Source organism: Anopheles gambiae, chromosome 2 (genome assembly GCF_943734735.2).
Source record: "Anopheles gambiae chromosome 2, idAnoGambNW_F1_1, whole genome shotgun sequence".
In the NCBI taxonomy this organism is placed as follows: Eukaryota; Metazoa; Arthropoda; class Insecta; order Diptera; family Culicidae; genus Anopheles; species Anopheles gambiae.
Genome location: NC_064601.1, coordinates 92,264,700 through 92,280,267, shown reverse-complemented (window position 1 = coordinate 92,280,267; position 15,568 = coordinate 92,264,700). Strand labels below are relative to the sequence as shown.

The 15,568-nt window shown below is 46.2% G+C and overlaps 1 protein-coding gene across 3 annotated transcripts in view; it reads right to left on the bottom strand.

The window, feature by feature from the left end:
* The window catches only part of LOC1276565 (serine/threonine-protein kinase NLK), an 80,825-nt gene extending 65,544 nt beyond the window's left edge, over positions 1-15,281 (bottom strand). For 2 of the 3 annotated variants that reach the window (XM_061644619.1, XM_061644618.1), the window contains exon 1: positions 14,506-15,274. In XM_061644619.1, the coding sequence (XP_061500603.1) occupies positions 14,506-14,705 (200 nt within the window). In that variant the 5' untranslated portion in view covers positions 14,706-15,274. Of the gene's footprint in view, positions 1-14,505 lie in introns of all 3 variants that reach the window. The other variant, XM_315928.4, reaches the window with a different exon arrangement.
* Positions 15,282-15,568: the final 287 nt, after the last annotated feature.

Below are 15,568 nucleotides of genomic sequence, written 5' to 3'. Positions count from 1 at the left end.
CAACTCTAATCGGAACCGAAGCCTACGGAACGGTTGCTATCCAACAAAACCCCGGCGGCTGGCAAGAACTCATCCGAAACGATGCTGCTGCTGCCGCTGCTGTTCCAACGTGTTCCACAACAGCCCAGCAACCGTTCGCACCAGTTCTCGTTCTTGTGAATGCACACACACATAGGCCATACGACCAGAGGAACAACCTCGCTGGAAACCCGTGCGCCCCGTACGTTGTCAGGCATCGCAACCTCGTAGGGCGCACACAAACACACACAAACGGGGGCCGGGGAAATATGCTGTAATGAAGAACCCCGCGACTCGTGGCAAAGGGAAAGGAAATACATTTTTAGGTTTTGTTGTGAGGGTGCCTTGTCGCTGCCTGTCGTCGCATCCTCACAGCGAGTAGTTGCCACCATAAAGCGCACTGTGTAAGGCTTCTGCACTGTCCCTCGGTGTCAGTCAGCCAGGGGAGAGAATCTTCATTCCGCCGTACGCGTCCACACACACACACACACACACACACACACACACACACACACACACACACACACACACACACACACACACACGTGCACACATAGCAAACAGAACGTTCGTTGTCCCTTCTTCAACGTCGTTGTCGTCCCTTTTTTCGGGGGGTTTTGTTGTGCTGGTGGTGCATGGAGAGTCACGTTCGATTTTATCCTGGCTCTGGAGATATTTCGTTCGTCTGTTCACTCTCTCTCTCTCTCTCTCTCTCTGGCTTGATTCTCCCTTTCAGTTTTGGCAGCAGTTGGGCCCGTTTTCCGCCTCCCTTCCAGGGTTTGCCAGGGGGCTCCCTCACACGATCTCTCTTGCTCTCTCGCTCGCTTTCTCTCTCTTTCCTTGCTTTCGAGAGCAATCGGTAAGTTCGGGCCCGATGTCGACCGTGGCGTCCCCCATAACCATAACCAGCGCCATAAGTGCGCAGTGAACCACTGCACACTTGAACAGGCCATTCCTCCCCACTCCCTTTCTCCCTTCGTCTACAGAAACCTCCCTCCCGACACGATTGGAAGGCAACATGATGATAATAGGGGGAATTGAGGGAAACAAAAAGTCTACAAAAACGCAACACCGCACCTCGCGGCCCGAGTTCAATACACTCTGTAACGCGCTCTGAGTGTGTGTGTGTGTTTATGCTGCTTCCTTCTTCCCTTACCGAAAACAGCATTAAAAAACGGACACGCCGATAATCGGCGGCCGAGTTCTAGCGCGGCCTCTGGTTCTAATGGTTGCTGTTCTACTACCGGTAAGGCTCGCACGAGACGCGCGAGGCCTACCAAACGCGTCATCGTTCGTCGTCGCTGGGAGTCCGTGTTGAGGGGGGTTTTCGATTCGAGTTTTCGCTTCTCGTTGGTAAGGGCCTGTATGCGGCCAGCCTTTCGCACTGACTTTGGCGTATATGGAATACCCTAAACAATCCCATCGCGCTCATTGCGTGTAGCGTAGGAGCCGTGCTGATGGGGAGTGGGAAGTGTTGCTAGTGTCGTTGCTGGTAGTGTACTGGATTTTGATGTCTTCCGGGCCGTTCTGGAATTGGCATGCTGTTGCGATTCTTTGCTTAAACACGAGTTGGGACGAGAGAATCATCCGCATCCTAATCAACGCCAGACTCATTATTGTTGGCCGTTTTGTGCGTGTGGCGTACGCTAGAAGCCGTCCCTTTGTACTCTGGGCCCAGTAATCTACCCCAACAGACTCATCGTTTCCTTCTCCAAAACGTTCCGAGTGAGCTTATGTTTGTATCAGGACGCACAACTTACCTAAAAGTAGACGAGAAGAAGAAAAAAAAACAAATACTTTAATAAACAGAAAAGAAAACAGAACACACAATATTATACAGACTACAGGAGCAAATAGTAAAGGATTTTTATCTCGTCTTCTGCCCATTTCCTTCCCCCACAAAACGTGCATTAAAAACATGCTCATCTCACAGCCCCACAGACTAACATCACCTCCATCGCCACAGTAAGCCAGTCAGCAAAACCTGTGCCAGCTGCTGGAGAAAGATTGCGTCACAAAAACACACAATCGTCATCTGCAGAGTAACTCTATCCCGCAGTGCCTGTGCAAAGGCACGCGGAGGTGGGGGCATCCTATTGCGGAAGAAACTCATTTCTTTCCAGCAACGTCAGAACATTATGCATTTCCCCTTCAGAAACACAGGGCAACAAGCGACAGAAGGGGGAGAGAAGGCAGCGCTACACTGTCAGTCAAGAGCTGGTTGGGCGGCCCCGCGCGCTCTGTTGACAAATTAAAGGTTTAATTGTTGCTGACACTTTACCGCGACAAGCATACCGAGGCTACTGTTTTTTACACGGCACTGCTGCTCAGAGTGCCATTACTGGTTTAACACGTTGTCTGCCACCATACATGCCCACTGAACTGCCCCGTCAGGCCACGGAATCACTCTTTTAAACGATTGCATTTGCTTTTGCATTTTTTCTCTGTGAAATCAAATTCACCAATTCTCTTTGTTGTCTCAGTCGCTCCACAATGTCGTTTGTTGGGCTAATTCCATGGAATTTCATTATACGTTTACGTATTGTCCAAGCTGTCCCGATCAACCTCAACTTTGTGATGAGTGTTTTAAGATTGTGCATCAAAAGTAAAGGATGAATAAATGAACTCCAAGATCTTATAATTATTGTTCATTCTCATTCTCATTTATTTATGAAAACATAATAGAAACTCATTTTGATATTTTAATCATTTTTTTTAAGAAATAATAACCGTGAAAGAAAAGCATTGTGAAAGAACTGATCAAATACGTGCAAATTTATCTCTTGTAACACGACAATTTAGAGAGCGAATGCGATTTGTATAACATTTAGTCGTTACCTATTAATATTATTATTATTACTACTATTATTATTACTAAGGCTTGTGTAACCATTATATGGCGGACTCGCAACTAAGAAATACAATACAATACAATACAATACGTCTTTTACAATGTGTAATGTGTCAGCCACTATGTGGCTGACGTGGCCCGATCGGAAAAAACCCGTCAGCCACATAGTGGCTGACGTGGCAGACAACGTGTTAAAAGAAGCAGAAGACGTTTAAGCCCACTCTTTCAAGCTAAAAAGGGGTTTAAATTAACAGCCGTTGGAAAAAAATAGAAACAAAGTAGTTAAAATTGTTTCCTTCTCCATAAAACGGTTTTGTCTTTCTGTACGAGCACAATAACTCCCCTCCATGGCATATTGATTTGTACTTCATCGTGCCTGCTGCTGGCACCCAATGGCACCCTACACACACAGCACACACGCACGTACCTTTCCGCTTCCGTTTATGCAAAGTGCTTCTGCTGCTTCAAGCCAAAAAGAAGCCCGAAAATACCCGAAGTAAACCTCCAGTGCTCATCCGTTCAAATTCTCTACTCCCCCCTTGCTCCTCGGTTTTTGGAAAGATGCCGCATCGATTCTTCCGAACTTCATCTCGCATCATCAAAACACAATGCCAACACCGAACCGACCGTCTGCTTACAAAGAGGAAATGGTGGCCGATGCTACGTGCAGCATAATAATAAGCCCAAACATAGACATCTCCGCGCAGCTCAGAATAGGAAGTTCCGCGACAGAAACGACCGCGGGCGGCGGGCTTCACTTATCGATTCTTCACAGTTCGCGTGCTCTCTGGCTGTCTCTTTCACTGCTGCCACAAGCCTAACACGAGCAACTGCAGCAATAACAAAAAAAAACTGCGGACCTTTACCGGGCAAGGATAGGCGAAATATTATTGCCCATTAGTCGCCCATAAGTGCCGGGGCATTAGTGTGGAAGCACAACGCGTCGTTACCCCGGGGACAAAGAGCTCCAATGTGCTGCGCACGTCCATTATCAGGCTGGTATGCAGACAGCTTCCGAAAACGTGCGGCTGATTCAGCAAATTGGAAGGCGACAAAAAAGCCTTTTCCCCACTAGGGCCTGACCGGGGACTGACCGGCTTTATAAAGACAAATATGAATATGAACACTTTCTGCTCATCCCTCCCGAGAACAGCCTGAAGACCGAAAGAACGGGACTGGACGTTCCCAGCTTCTCGCATTGTCCCGGGAGATCCTTTTTAGGCACCTCCCAAATCCCCGAATCTAGCGACGTAAACAGGTAGAAGCACACCCAGGAGCACCCAGGGCGAAACGATTGGCAAAACGGTTCAACCAGCCCTGCACCATCACCCCCCGACCAAGCCAGGCGATAAATTTGTGTTATGGATTGTGTCCCTTTTCTCCCCGGCTGCACTTGGACGCACCTTCGGGCCTGGAAGTTGTTTGGTAGAATTCAAAATAGAAACGCTCTATTCAAAGCGGCTTCAAGGGAAGGAAGCTTATTTTTGAATGACACTGGTCAGAGAGATAGAGAGAGAGAGAGAGAGAGAGAGAGAACCCAAAGATTCTGAGGAGAAAGGAAGTGATGATGTCCCCAAATTTGAAAACATTTTCCCTATAACCCAAACTGCAAGTACGTTTCACAACGGGAACTTAAACAAAAAGGGCCGTACACTTCGGACCACGGGAACGAACAAATTCTCAGGTGCTTGCTCCGGACACTCTTCTGCTCTGCACCTCTGTTGGGGTGTCTGGTGATGATTTATCTTCGTTGGATATCAACATTCAACCCGAACACACTCCCGCCTGGACTAAAACACGTCCAATGTTAACGACCGGAAAGGTCAACCAACCATAAAGCACGCTGGCTGACTGGCTTGCTGTGCATATTTTATTAAATGCTGCCTAGCCTTTGGACCCAAACATCAAGCCGCGGGAAAGGAAAAGGACCAATTTTTTAAAACAGTTTTTAAGGAGCGCGCTATAAACCATTGCCAAAGTGGAGTTTTGTAATAAACATTCGGGGAAGGTAACGTGCATTCCAACAACTTTTCGGTTGAGTGTCAGCAGTTGAAGATGAAGCAAACCCTCGCTCAACGGTAAGCATAATCGATCCGGCATTCATCCTCTTTGTATAATAGTGTATGTGTGGGAGAGTCTTTAAGTTCCTTGTCGACAACAATGAAGGACGGAAGAATGATGTTAAAAATAGCTTCCATTCTGTATTCAATGCTGTTACCGTTTGCTCTTTACCGAGGAGTAGCAGCTGCTTAAGCACATCCAGAGAGCCATCATTCAAACGCGATCCATGCCGCATCCAAACTCACTGGAATCGATTCTTCCGGAGCACGGCAACAAACGTGGGGAATTACATTAAGACCACCGTCTTTGGGCGTGATTTACCGTAACACGACATAAAGCTCATTCCCTCCGCTAGTGTCCTAGGGACGAACGATGCAGTTTTCATTCAGTGCTTTTGTTGTGTAGTTGCTAAACAAACAACAGCAACAACATCCTTCACTCAGCTTCGAACCGGTGTGTGTTTCACGAACAATTTCATCTTGCACGGGAAGTGCACTACTTTTCATCCCTATTATGCTCGGTAGTAATAGTTAGCTATAAAGAGCAGAAAAGAGAATTTAAAAAATCCACACCACCACCTCTCCAGGAAGGACATGCTCGCGCGTCTATTAGCCAGAGTGAGCGCAACTGTGTGCAACGGTGCAGAAAATGGAACAATAAGCTATGGCGCTTTTCCCCTCACCAGAACACGCTCAGCCATTCCGGGCAGGTTGTGTTGTGTTTTATGCTTCAACTTCACCGAACTTGCAAGTACATGAGCTGCACAGTGAAGGCCAAACGAATGTAATGGAATCATACTAGGTACGGAGTGCATTTAGCTATTCGAATCATTTTCTCACTCTTTGAAGATTCTTGTAAAATGCACTACAGAAATCTTTGAACTACTCCTTTGGTAATGAATTCATTCACTCTGTGAACCAACTAGCGACTCACTCTTGATTCGTTTCAGTCTGAGTGAGTCACTGGTCAGCACAAAATCTGTGAATGAGAATCGACAGTTTGTTCAGTTCTTTCAAGTGAGTTAACGAACTGCGTTCTCCAAATTGTTTGAGTCCAGTTCGTTCGTTCGCCTAGAAGTGGTTGAAGCCCGTGGAATCACTGATGATCGGAAGAACGAATGAATGGTGACTTACTTACACACATTTTTGCCAGCTTATCAGACAGTCCAAACACTGGGCAGAAGAGAAAAAAAACTACCATTCACATTCAGTTCGTTTAGAAAAATGATCCGATTCATATAAGTTCTTCAAAAACGAATGATTTTCCTAAGTCTGGTTGAGCGAACCCTAAAGGTGTGCCCCAATAAACAGAACCGTACAATTCAATCAGTTCATTCTAAAGAACGAGCGACCTAGGTTAATCGAATCAACGTTCATCGGTTCTTAATAAATTATAATGTACTGAGTTGTTCATAAAAAGAACATCCTACTCGTCTAAATAAAGAACGCCCTAGTACGCTAGTACGTCGTTCATTTCATCCCATAGAAATATGAACGTGAATCGTATGACCAGAACGTTCACAAAAACAACGTCCTACTCGTCGAAATAAAGAACTTCCTGGTCCGCCAAATAGTTTTGATGGTGCATCAACTGAAATGAACGCAAGAATCACGACTCAGTTAATCCAAATGAAAGAACTAATCCGATCACGTTCATGAAAATGAACCGAACTGCCCACGCTTAGTGAATCCGTAGCATCAGATCCCAACTTGTATGATTCAAAGGACTCACTCTACTACTTTCTACGTACATCTCTATGACAAATATTCAGATTTTCCGATTTGCTTGAATTTCAATGCTGAAAATAATTCATTGATAAACAAAATACATGCTACAAGTGCAGAGTTAATGAAGCAATTCTCAACTTCAAGTCTTGAAATCAAAAATGATTGTATTGACTGCAGGCACTTTGCACTTCCAATTTCAAACGAATGTTGAATGAATACTCTTTCACTCATCCTTCAATGTTCAAGAAGGTTAACGATTCGTACGTCCACTAGGAAATTAATACCAGAATCACACACACACCACGCTGCGCACTTAAAATGTTCCGTTCAATTTGCTTGCAGCTGTCAATTAGTGTTCCGGTTACATGGCCTCCAAAGAAGATTGCTCTTCCCCACCTCATAGCCCTTTACCGGCCATTCACACACTTCGGCCCAGAGAGCTCGGGTAAAATTAATAAAAATCATCACCATATGTCAAGCGTTCTTGAAAGAATTATTGCACGCTGCTGAAGCCTGAGCCTCGTACGGAGAGTATTGCAAAATGAATTGCAAGGTGGTGTTAGTCGCCGTTCTTCGCTGGCTTCTCCCGAACAGACCAGACTCCAGAGTTGTCACCATCGATTCGAAATCGTACTGTGCACAAAAGCTTCTGTCCTGTCCGCGCCACACACAACTCCAAAGAGCCTACCGCCCTCCAGAGCATCCGGTTCGAAATTGAACGATGATTTATGACGTAGTATGGTAATCGAGCCAAGACCCCATCCGAAAAAAGCTTCTTCTGTGTTCGTTGTTCTCCAATGCAGAGTTTATTTTTCACATCGATTTTCACACATTCGGTTTCCGAATTCTCCGTGATTCACATTTCTCCAATCCAATAATACGTTTCGAAGCAGTGACAAATGATTGCACTATCACCCGGGAATGATGAATGTGACAGTGTTTTCAGCGAGAACAATTTCACAACGCAAAAACCATGTCCATATTGAACAATTCTACAAGCAAACAGTTCTGCGATACAAATCTTCAAACTGGAAGCTTTCAACGCGTTCCGAGCGGCAGGCAAAGAAACAGAGAAAATGCTACACTAATTACGGCACAAATCAATTAAATGCGCGATCCAAACCGAAAATGATGGCTTGCCGTTTTCTCCTCCAATGAGTTCAACACACAACACACAAGAACTTTTTGCCATTCCCATTTCCTGTTCTCGCTCCAATGTATCACTTAAGGGCAAGGGTGGTAAATTGCACTTCGCGCTCGAGTGTACGCCCCAACGCACCGCGTGTCTTTGCGCAAATGATTAACGATTGCATTAATTAGACGCTTTACGCCCGAGCTGCAATTTTGTAAATCGCACTTTGTAATTATGCTTTCTCGTGTGTCTCTGGCGCACCCCGCACTTGCGCGGGCTCGTCGTTCGGTCAGTCTGGACTCTCGTTTGTGTTTGTCTTTCGCTTGATAGCACGTTTTATCTTCTCCAAACAGAAACTCCCATTTATCATTACACGTTTTGGGAGGAGGGAAGGACGGAGAAGAAAGGAGGTAGTACGCGCTTCCTTTTCAGAATGTTTCGCGATCGATGATCTTGTTGTTCCCGCTCGGTGCAATCGAAAGCGCATTTAAAGCGCAAAACTCTTTTTGGTGGAAAATGACAGAATTTTAGTTCGTTGAGCAACATTCTCTTTAAATACACAATTTCCGCGCAAAACAAACACATAAACTCTTGCGCATTACATTGTAATATGCCTCGCCGATTCCCGTTACGCGTGTGTCGGGTGATGTTCACCTTTTGCAAGTCGTGCATATCAATGCACTCGCTGTGTTTATGCGAGCACGCTCACAGTTGCTCACAATGGGAGAAACAAGGAAATACATTAAAACATTAATCATTTCTTGCATGCTCAAAGCGTCTCTCCGTGCGGTTAGCTCCTCCTTTGCATATACCATTGTGGATTACGATCGGAAAATAGAAGAAACTTTCAATTAAACTTCCACTCACCTCAGCTCAATTGATGAGCATTTTTTGCTCATCGTAGAACCACCGGGAATGACGACAAGCACTCACGTCCACAGACGCTGAATAAATTTATGCGCGGGAATTGCATAAAAAAATCGTTGCAATTGAATTAAACAAAAAAGAAAAGAAAAAAAACAAACCCAACGCGGACGCGCTGCTGTTGCCTTTGCTCTTCAGCTGGCGCAGCACGAGAATGGAATAGTTGTAAACAATAACCACGCCAATCCACCAAACACCCACCCACCCCGTTGCATTCCCTTGGTGCACTACTACACGCACTGGTATATGTACGCGTGTACGTAACGTATAGAAATAGAGAGAGAGATAGAGAGAGAGGGCGACAAGCGGATGATGAAGCAAACATTTAGCAGCACCTTTCGTGTGTGATAAAAATAACGCTCACCCCCTGTCGCAACCCCCCCCCCCCCCTTCCTCACCACCTTCTACAAATGTGTGCGTTATCGATACATTCACGCAAGCCTGGCCCGTTGTGTTGAGGCACACGCGCCTTCGGAAACGTCACGTAACGACGATCCGCTGCCGCCGCGCGAAACGCAACGCGCAAACGTTGACGAGGATTAAAGAGACGCAGCAACACGACGGTGGCTGACACAAACGCCAACCCGAGACGACGGGGACCGCCACCCTCAACCACCGTATGGCCCCCCCACCATATGGGGAGGCGACCTTTACCACACGAGAGTGCGGTGCTGTATTTATGTGCGCGAGTGTTTGTCTACCACATAATAATAATGGTTCTTTACTACCACCACCAGCAACACCAGCACCACGAAAGCGTCCCTACTCATCGTAGAAGGAGGAAATAGAAGCTAGAATTGTGCTGCCTTTCCTGCCTGGCTGTAGAATGTAGCAATAGACAGATCACATTTCCTCTTCCCTCTTAAAGCGTGTGTCGCATCGTGGTGAGATTGTTAGCTGATACCGATCGCCCTCACACGATGACACACACGCGGTTGAGGAAGGAATAGCTGAAATTGCTTCATTATGATGGGTGTGAGCGATTTAAAATGGGAAAAGAAGTAAAAAAACATCGATAACGTATTTAATGGATACATTAAAGAGAATTGTAGCGCAACAATTGAGCAGTAAAGTAAAATGGATTCATGCATTTAGTTAAATTGGCAATTAACTTAGGCCTATCAGACCAAACTAATAGTGTAGCTAGCAACGTACAATTCCAGAACAAGGCCGGTCATCGACCAAATCCAAACTACACCACCAACAGAGAGGATTTTCTTCTTGATGCTTTTTAAACTTATTAAAGCATCTCTTTGTGATTGTTACCTACGAATGGATCTTATTCATAACCACGGGTAAAAACTACACGCCCAAAACTTCCATACTTAAGGAAAAAAGGAAAATATATTAAACTCTTCCCACTGAACATGAGATAACAAAAAGCACGTTAGTATGACAGAGGATATATATTCAAGCGCAGATAGTACTACACACCCTCATCATCTCTTCCCCTATCAAAACTCACACACACCTCGCTTCTCTTCCAGTTGACATGACCACAGCAACTTCCTTAACCACAACACCATCATCTTCGTGCCTTTACAAATCTTTCCTATCCCTTCTTCAGCATGTGGGACTACATCATTCCGTCCCAAATCACCATGTATCGTATCGTACTGCTAAAAATATCCTTCCCAGCGTGTTACAAAGGGCCGAGGGAGGAAAACGCCGACCCGTAAGCGCTTCACAGCACGTAGCACACTCATCCATCAAACTATGCTCCCGATGACGCCATACGGGCCATGCAAGACACAGCAACAACTGAAACTATTTTGTCGCTCCGCCATTCTGGAAAAAGTCCTCGTGGTGTACACTGCAATTGCCATTCTTCTCAAGCTCTTTTACGGGTGTAGGTGATTATATGTGTTTGCTCGTCTCGTCACATAATTTTTGCCACCCTGCCGACCCTCCCCCCTTTTATTCGAACCACGGTTAATAGTTGATCAAACTATCACCTTCATCGCAAGTGACTCTGCGCAATGATTAGTGGCCCATCTTTGGCTCAACAATTCGACCACACACACACACTCTCTGTTGCAGGAAAAGAGACGAGTGAATGGGAAGCAAACAGACAACAGCCGCCAGATCCTGATAAGGAGAATGTCTCTCCCTCACCTCCCCCGGTCATGTGTTATACATATTGATGATTTACGCAATTGAAGAGCATTCGTTAGGGGTTTGTGTTTGTGCAGAAAAAAAACCCCGAGACACAGCGAGCAAAAGAAACTAGGTTATCGATAACTGCACAACAAAGCAGCTCAATTCATATTACACGACGTTTGTTGTCTCACTCATTTGTGAGTGGCGTTCGTTTTTTTTTTGCTATCATCGCGCAATCAAGGTGGGAGTTATGGGTGGCATGAGGAACAGAGAAAGATAGAGACAGAGACAAAGACAGAGAGAGAGTAAGATATTACAAAGATCACGTTGAACACTCATTAATTCGCTGGAACTTCCTAACCCCATTCAAACAACGTGAAACGTGATCTCCTCCGTAGAATTGGCGTCGAGTGCGCGTGTGTGTGTGGGAGAGGCCTCTTCCTTAGGCTCAGAAATAGAAATCTCAATTACCTGTTCCGAACTACGCGGAATGAATAATTAGACAAACCACAAATTGTCGTCCCCACACACATTCAAACACACGAATTGATTCGTTTTGCGGTTATCAAACACGCTTCGCGCGTCGAGCGTACCTTAGAATATCTCAATAAAAAGCAACATTGTGTCGGGAATGCATCCGCCACCAACAACACGGCAAAAGGGGAGTGGCGGAACTCACACTGTGCTTCCCCCTTATCCCCTCTATTGATAAACATAGCTTGTAGGGAAAAGGGACGGACGACGGAGGTTTCAGTTACGGCAGGCGTGACCGCGCTGGGGGCAGCCAAAAAAAGGGTTGCCAAAAATTATCGCACGTTCAATAAAATGTCGGGAGGCGATAGCTTTCACTGGAACGCGCCGATGTGTCACCGACGCATACAAAGGGGGCAAGTTCCCCTTCCCAACAGGGTCGTAAGGTGCTCTGGGACCGATACCAACGGGGCAGGTCTATTTTGAGTTTAGTTGTTACCTGCTTCTTTCTCCACTTGAGAACGTTCATTTTCACTCTCGCTGACACTTCCGCAGGTGATATCTTGCCGCGGTGACATATCATTTATCAAACAAACCTTCCCTTCCCCCCAAGCTTCACCCTCCAGATGCAGGAACTCCGTTGCACATACGTTTAATTAACACCAGACCCTCGGTAGTCGCCACACCCTGAAGTCGCGTTATCAAACCAGAGCACAGCCAGAGGCAGGACGGTAAATATGATGGAGGGTTTACGATTCGGAGAGACGCATGTCTATTAAATGGGGCCAACATTCTCACTTCGATCTAGGTTATACTTAGCACCTCAAACATTCATTTCAATGTTTAATCACAGTTCTATTCTTGAGGCACAAAGTTACTTGGAAGTAAAGTATATTTCTTTTCGTCTATTTTGGAAATGTCTCGTTAGGAGTAGATCGACAAGGTGTGTCTCCGCCTCTCTCTACCTAAATAATAGGTGTGAAACTAACCCATCGATAGAAGGAACATTTCCGATAACCATTTGCTGGTTAAACAGGTGTGGTAAAGGAAGGTATTTTGTTGCTGGGACCAAAGCTGGACCTTAAATGACATCAAGAATTCAAACCAAAATTCCAACCATCTGACACTCGCCAACACTGCCACCGTGACGCACCGTGAGCGTGTGTGAATTGAAGCAGTTGATGCTGAGCGCAGAAAGTATTTCAAGGCCCACTTAGCACTTAGTTTTTTAAAGCGACACACACACGGGAATGTGTGCGTCCATAAAGCGCGCGCGTGAACTGACAGCTGGAAGGTAACCTCATTCTCGGCAGGCTGTGACGTCCGATCGGGCGCTGTACTGTGTACACCTTTGTACCCCACACCCTGTGCCACAAAGAGGCCGTCGTTGGGGCCGTGTCCCAATTTCTCAATCAGTCGCGCGATTCGTCTTGTCTTGCTCTTTGTCCGAAAGAAAAAAAAACATTCACATCAGCGGTTTGTCGGCGCGAAGGAAATAAGATGAGTACCTCACTCTGTTATCAGCGCCACCGTGTGTGTCTCGATTGCTGATTCCCCGTTTCTCTCTGGAAGCGTGCAACCTTCACCTTACAATTTCCGCAAAGGCCCGGCCCGGGGTGCGGGCAGGAGCATGAGAAGGCCAATAAGGAATCGATCGATCCGGCGCTATTTTTAAGGTTGCCCTCGGGGGTTTTGTGTGTGTGTGTGTGTGTCTGTTTGCTGTTTCTGCCATCTCTGGCTCGATTTGTTAAACAACGCGCGGGACACCACCGTCTTGCCGTGGGGAATCTTCCCAAAGGGTCGACTATTTGGCACAGTTTATCGGACGCTGTTGGCTATTTCGGTGACGTCATGCTGCTGCCGTGTTGCATTGGGAAGATTCATTACGCAGGAGAAGATTAGATTCAGAAGGAAATTGGAATAAAACAAACAAAGCCTCCCATTTGCGTCGTTTGCCGATTCTGAGACGACAGAGAGAAAAAAGCGTAATTTGATAGCGTCATAAGTAAAGAGCGCACAGTACCCCGTATAATGACTGTAATGGACGCGGCGCTGTAGGAGATAAAGTCAAGCGGGAACAGATTGATCACTTTTATCTTGAACTTTCTGTACCCGAGCCGTAACTGAGTGTAATTAAAACAATAAATCAATAATGCGCCTCCAAACAATTGGATGAATTTGTTCTTCTGGGCTGTGAAGGATGCGTTGCTGGGCGACCGTAATGGAAGTTACTGGAGCAGTAGGGTGTCATATTTACCCAAGAAGTCTTTCCCAACTAATGGGAACTAGGCAATGCGTCATCGGGAAGTAAAGACAACTTTGATGTAACTTCCAATAAGACATAGATCTTGAAATTAGATCATGGTTGGGACAACTGGTATGCAGCATGACAACTACTTGCTTGAATAATGTTGAATATCTGCGTAACTTCTTTGATGTCTAAAGAGACGACATTTTGGTTCAATATGACACAGAGGTTCACATGTTTTGTCTGATTGCTTGAGCTTGATTGGACACTCGCACACTCTATTTCTATGACTTTTCGTCTTTTTGTCTGTTATAAGTGGACTTCAGCAATTAAATCAAACTCTACTTCAGTTTCGAGCTACATCTAGTCAAGATATTGGTATTGGTAGTCTCCAAATTTCTTGAAGTATCTCAACCCCTAATAGACTGAACAGTAATAGCAAATGCAAACTAGATGCTCCAAGTCCACGATGATCTTCCATTTGCTGGTTAAATTAAACGAGTGAAGTGCAATTATTACCGGTAACGAACTTATAAATTCCAAGAATTTGCCCAGGAATTGGAGCATCCAAAATTTAACTCAGCAAACCACACAACGTAGATTGATTGCTCCGACCGACAGAGGCAGAGAGATTGATTTCTTGATTGGAGGTTTAGGGCTCTGCCAATCTCGCCACCCCTGGGGCGCACACATGACATTGAAACAGCAGCAAACTAGCGCCAAACGCGCCCCACCAATGCTAATCCCTTATCAGTTTCCAGCAAACAGAAGTAAGCGTGCAAGGTGGACGAACAAGCTTAGTCACACTCGCAGCGGAATTAGGTTTGCCAAGGACGAAGGTTATCAACGGGACGCATTCGCAGAAAAAAGGAGAGGAACGATGAAGATGGGAAGAAGAAAACGTCATAATAAATGGATCATTTCAATCAATCGTCTCCATACATCACACACACACACACGCGCTCACACTTACCATACGACACCGAACGCGCCGTAACCGATTGGCCGGTCCGGCTGGACATCCTGCGGGACGGCCGGCGGCTGGAAGTAGGGTGCGGCCGCGGCCAGGATGGCGCCCTGCGGCGCACCGGCAGCTCCTCCTTGTACCAGCGACATCGAGACACTCATGGAGACCCCCCGTGATTGCCTGGCAGGGCCACCGACAGCCGCCATTCAGCCGTTGCGCATAACCCGCGGCCGCCTTCCACCGATCCCACGCCTTACACGCACCGGTGGAGATGAATTAAGGGGAGTTAGGGGCGGACACACACACTCGCGCGCGCGCACACACACACACACTTCCGCGATCACGAGCACGCGACAAGACGGGTGCTCGGTGCTGTTACGGCGCTTCTACGCGATGACTCCGTGGAAAACCCTCCCGGAAAATGTACGCGCGGAACACAATGCGGAACGCGCGAAAAACTCACCCGCTCTCACTCTCTCGCTCTCTTTCACTCTAAGCACAGCACAACAATAACAATGAGGGAGGGGCGCGCCAAAGGGTTTGTTGCCTTTGTGTGTTTTCCCCTTTCGCGACTAGGCGGCCACACACACGCTGGCACGCACAATTGGAAACTTTCTTTCACACACAAACACACAATTGCACAATCACACGCGCACACACGCACGCAAGCACGCACTTCCGGAAATGTTGTAGCAGCAGGCTACTGCTTCTTGAACGGCTTTGCTTGCTTGGCGTTTTCGTTTTTTATCTATCTTTTTCTCACTTCTTCTACACACACACTGCTTAGATTCGGAGAAAAAGGAAAAGGGATTAACTTTTTTATTTTATTTGAGAAACGCTTTTTCGCGTGTTATCTATTACGCAGAAGGATTTGTATGCGTTTTTTCACAGAAATAATAAAAACACACACACACGCACAGTGAGTTTGAAGATAAACATCTTTTAATACACTTTCCCCCCCCAACAACGATGAGGAAGCGCAGAATGCTTGCAATGGAGCGCAACAAAATGGACACTTTTGCTTCTACGCGTTTTTTGTGTTGCTTGGATGTTTGGAAGGAATTCTCTG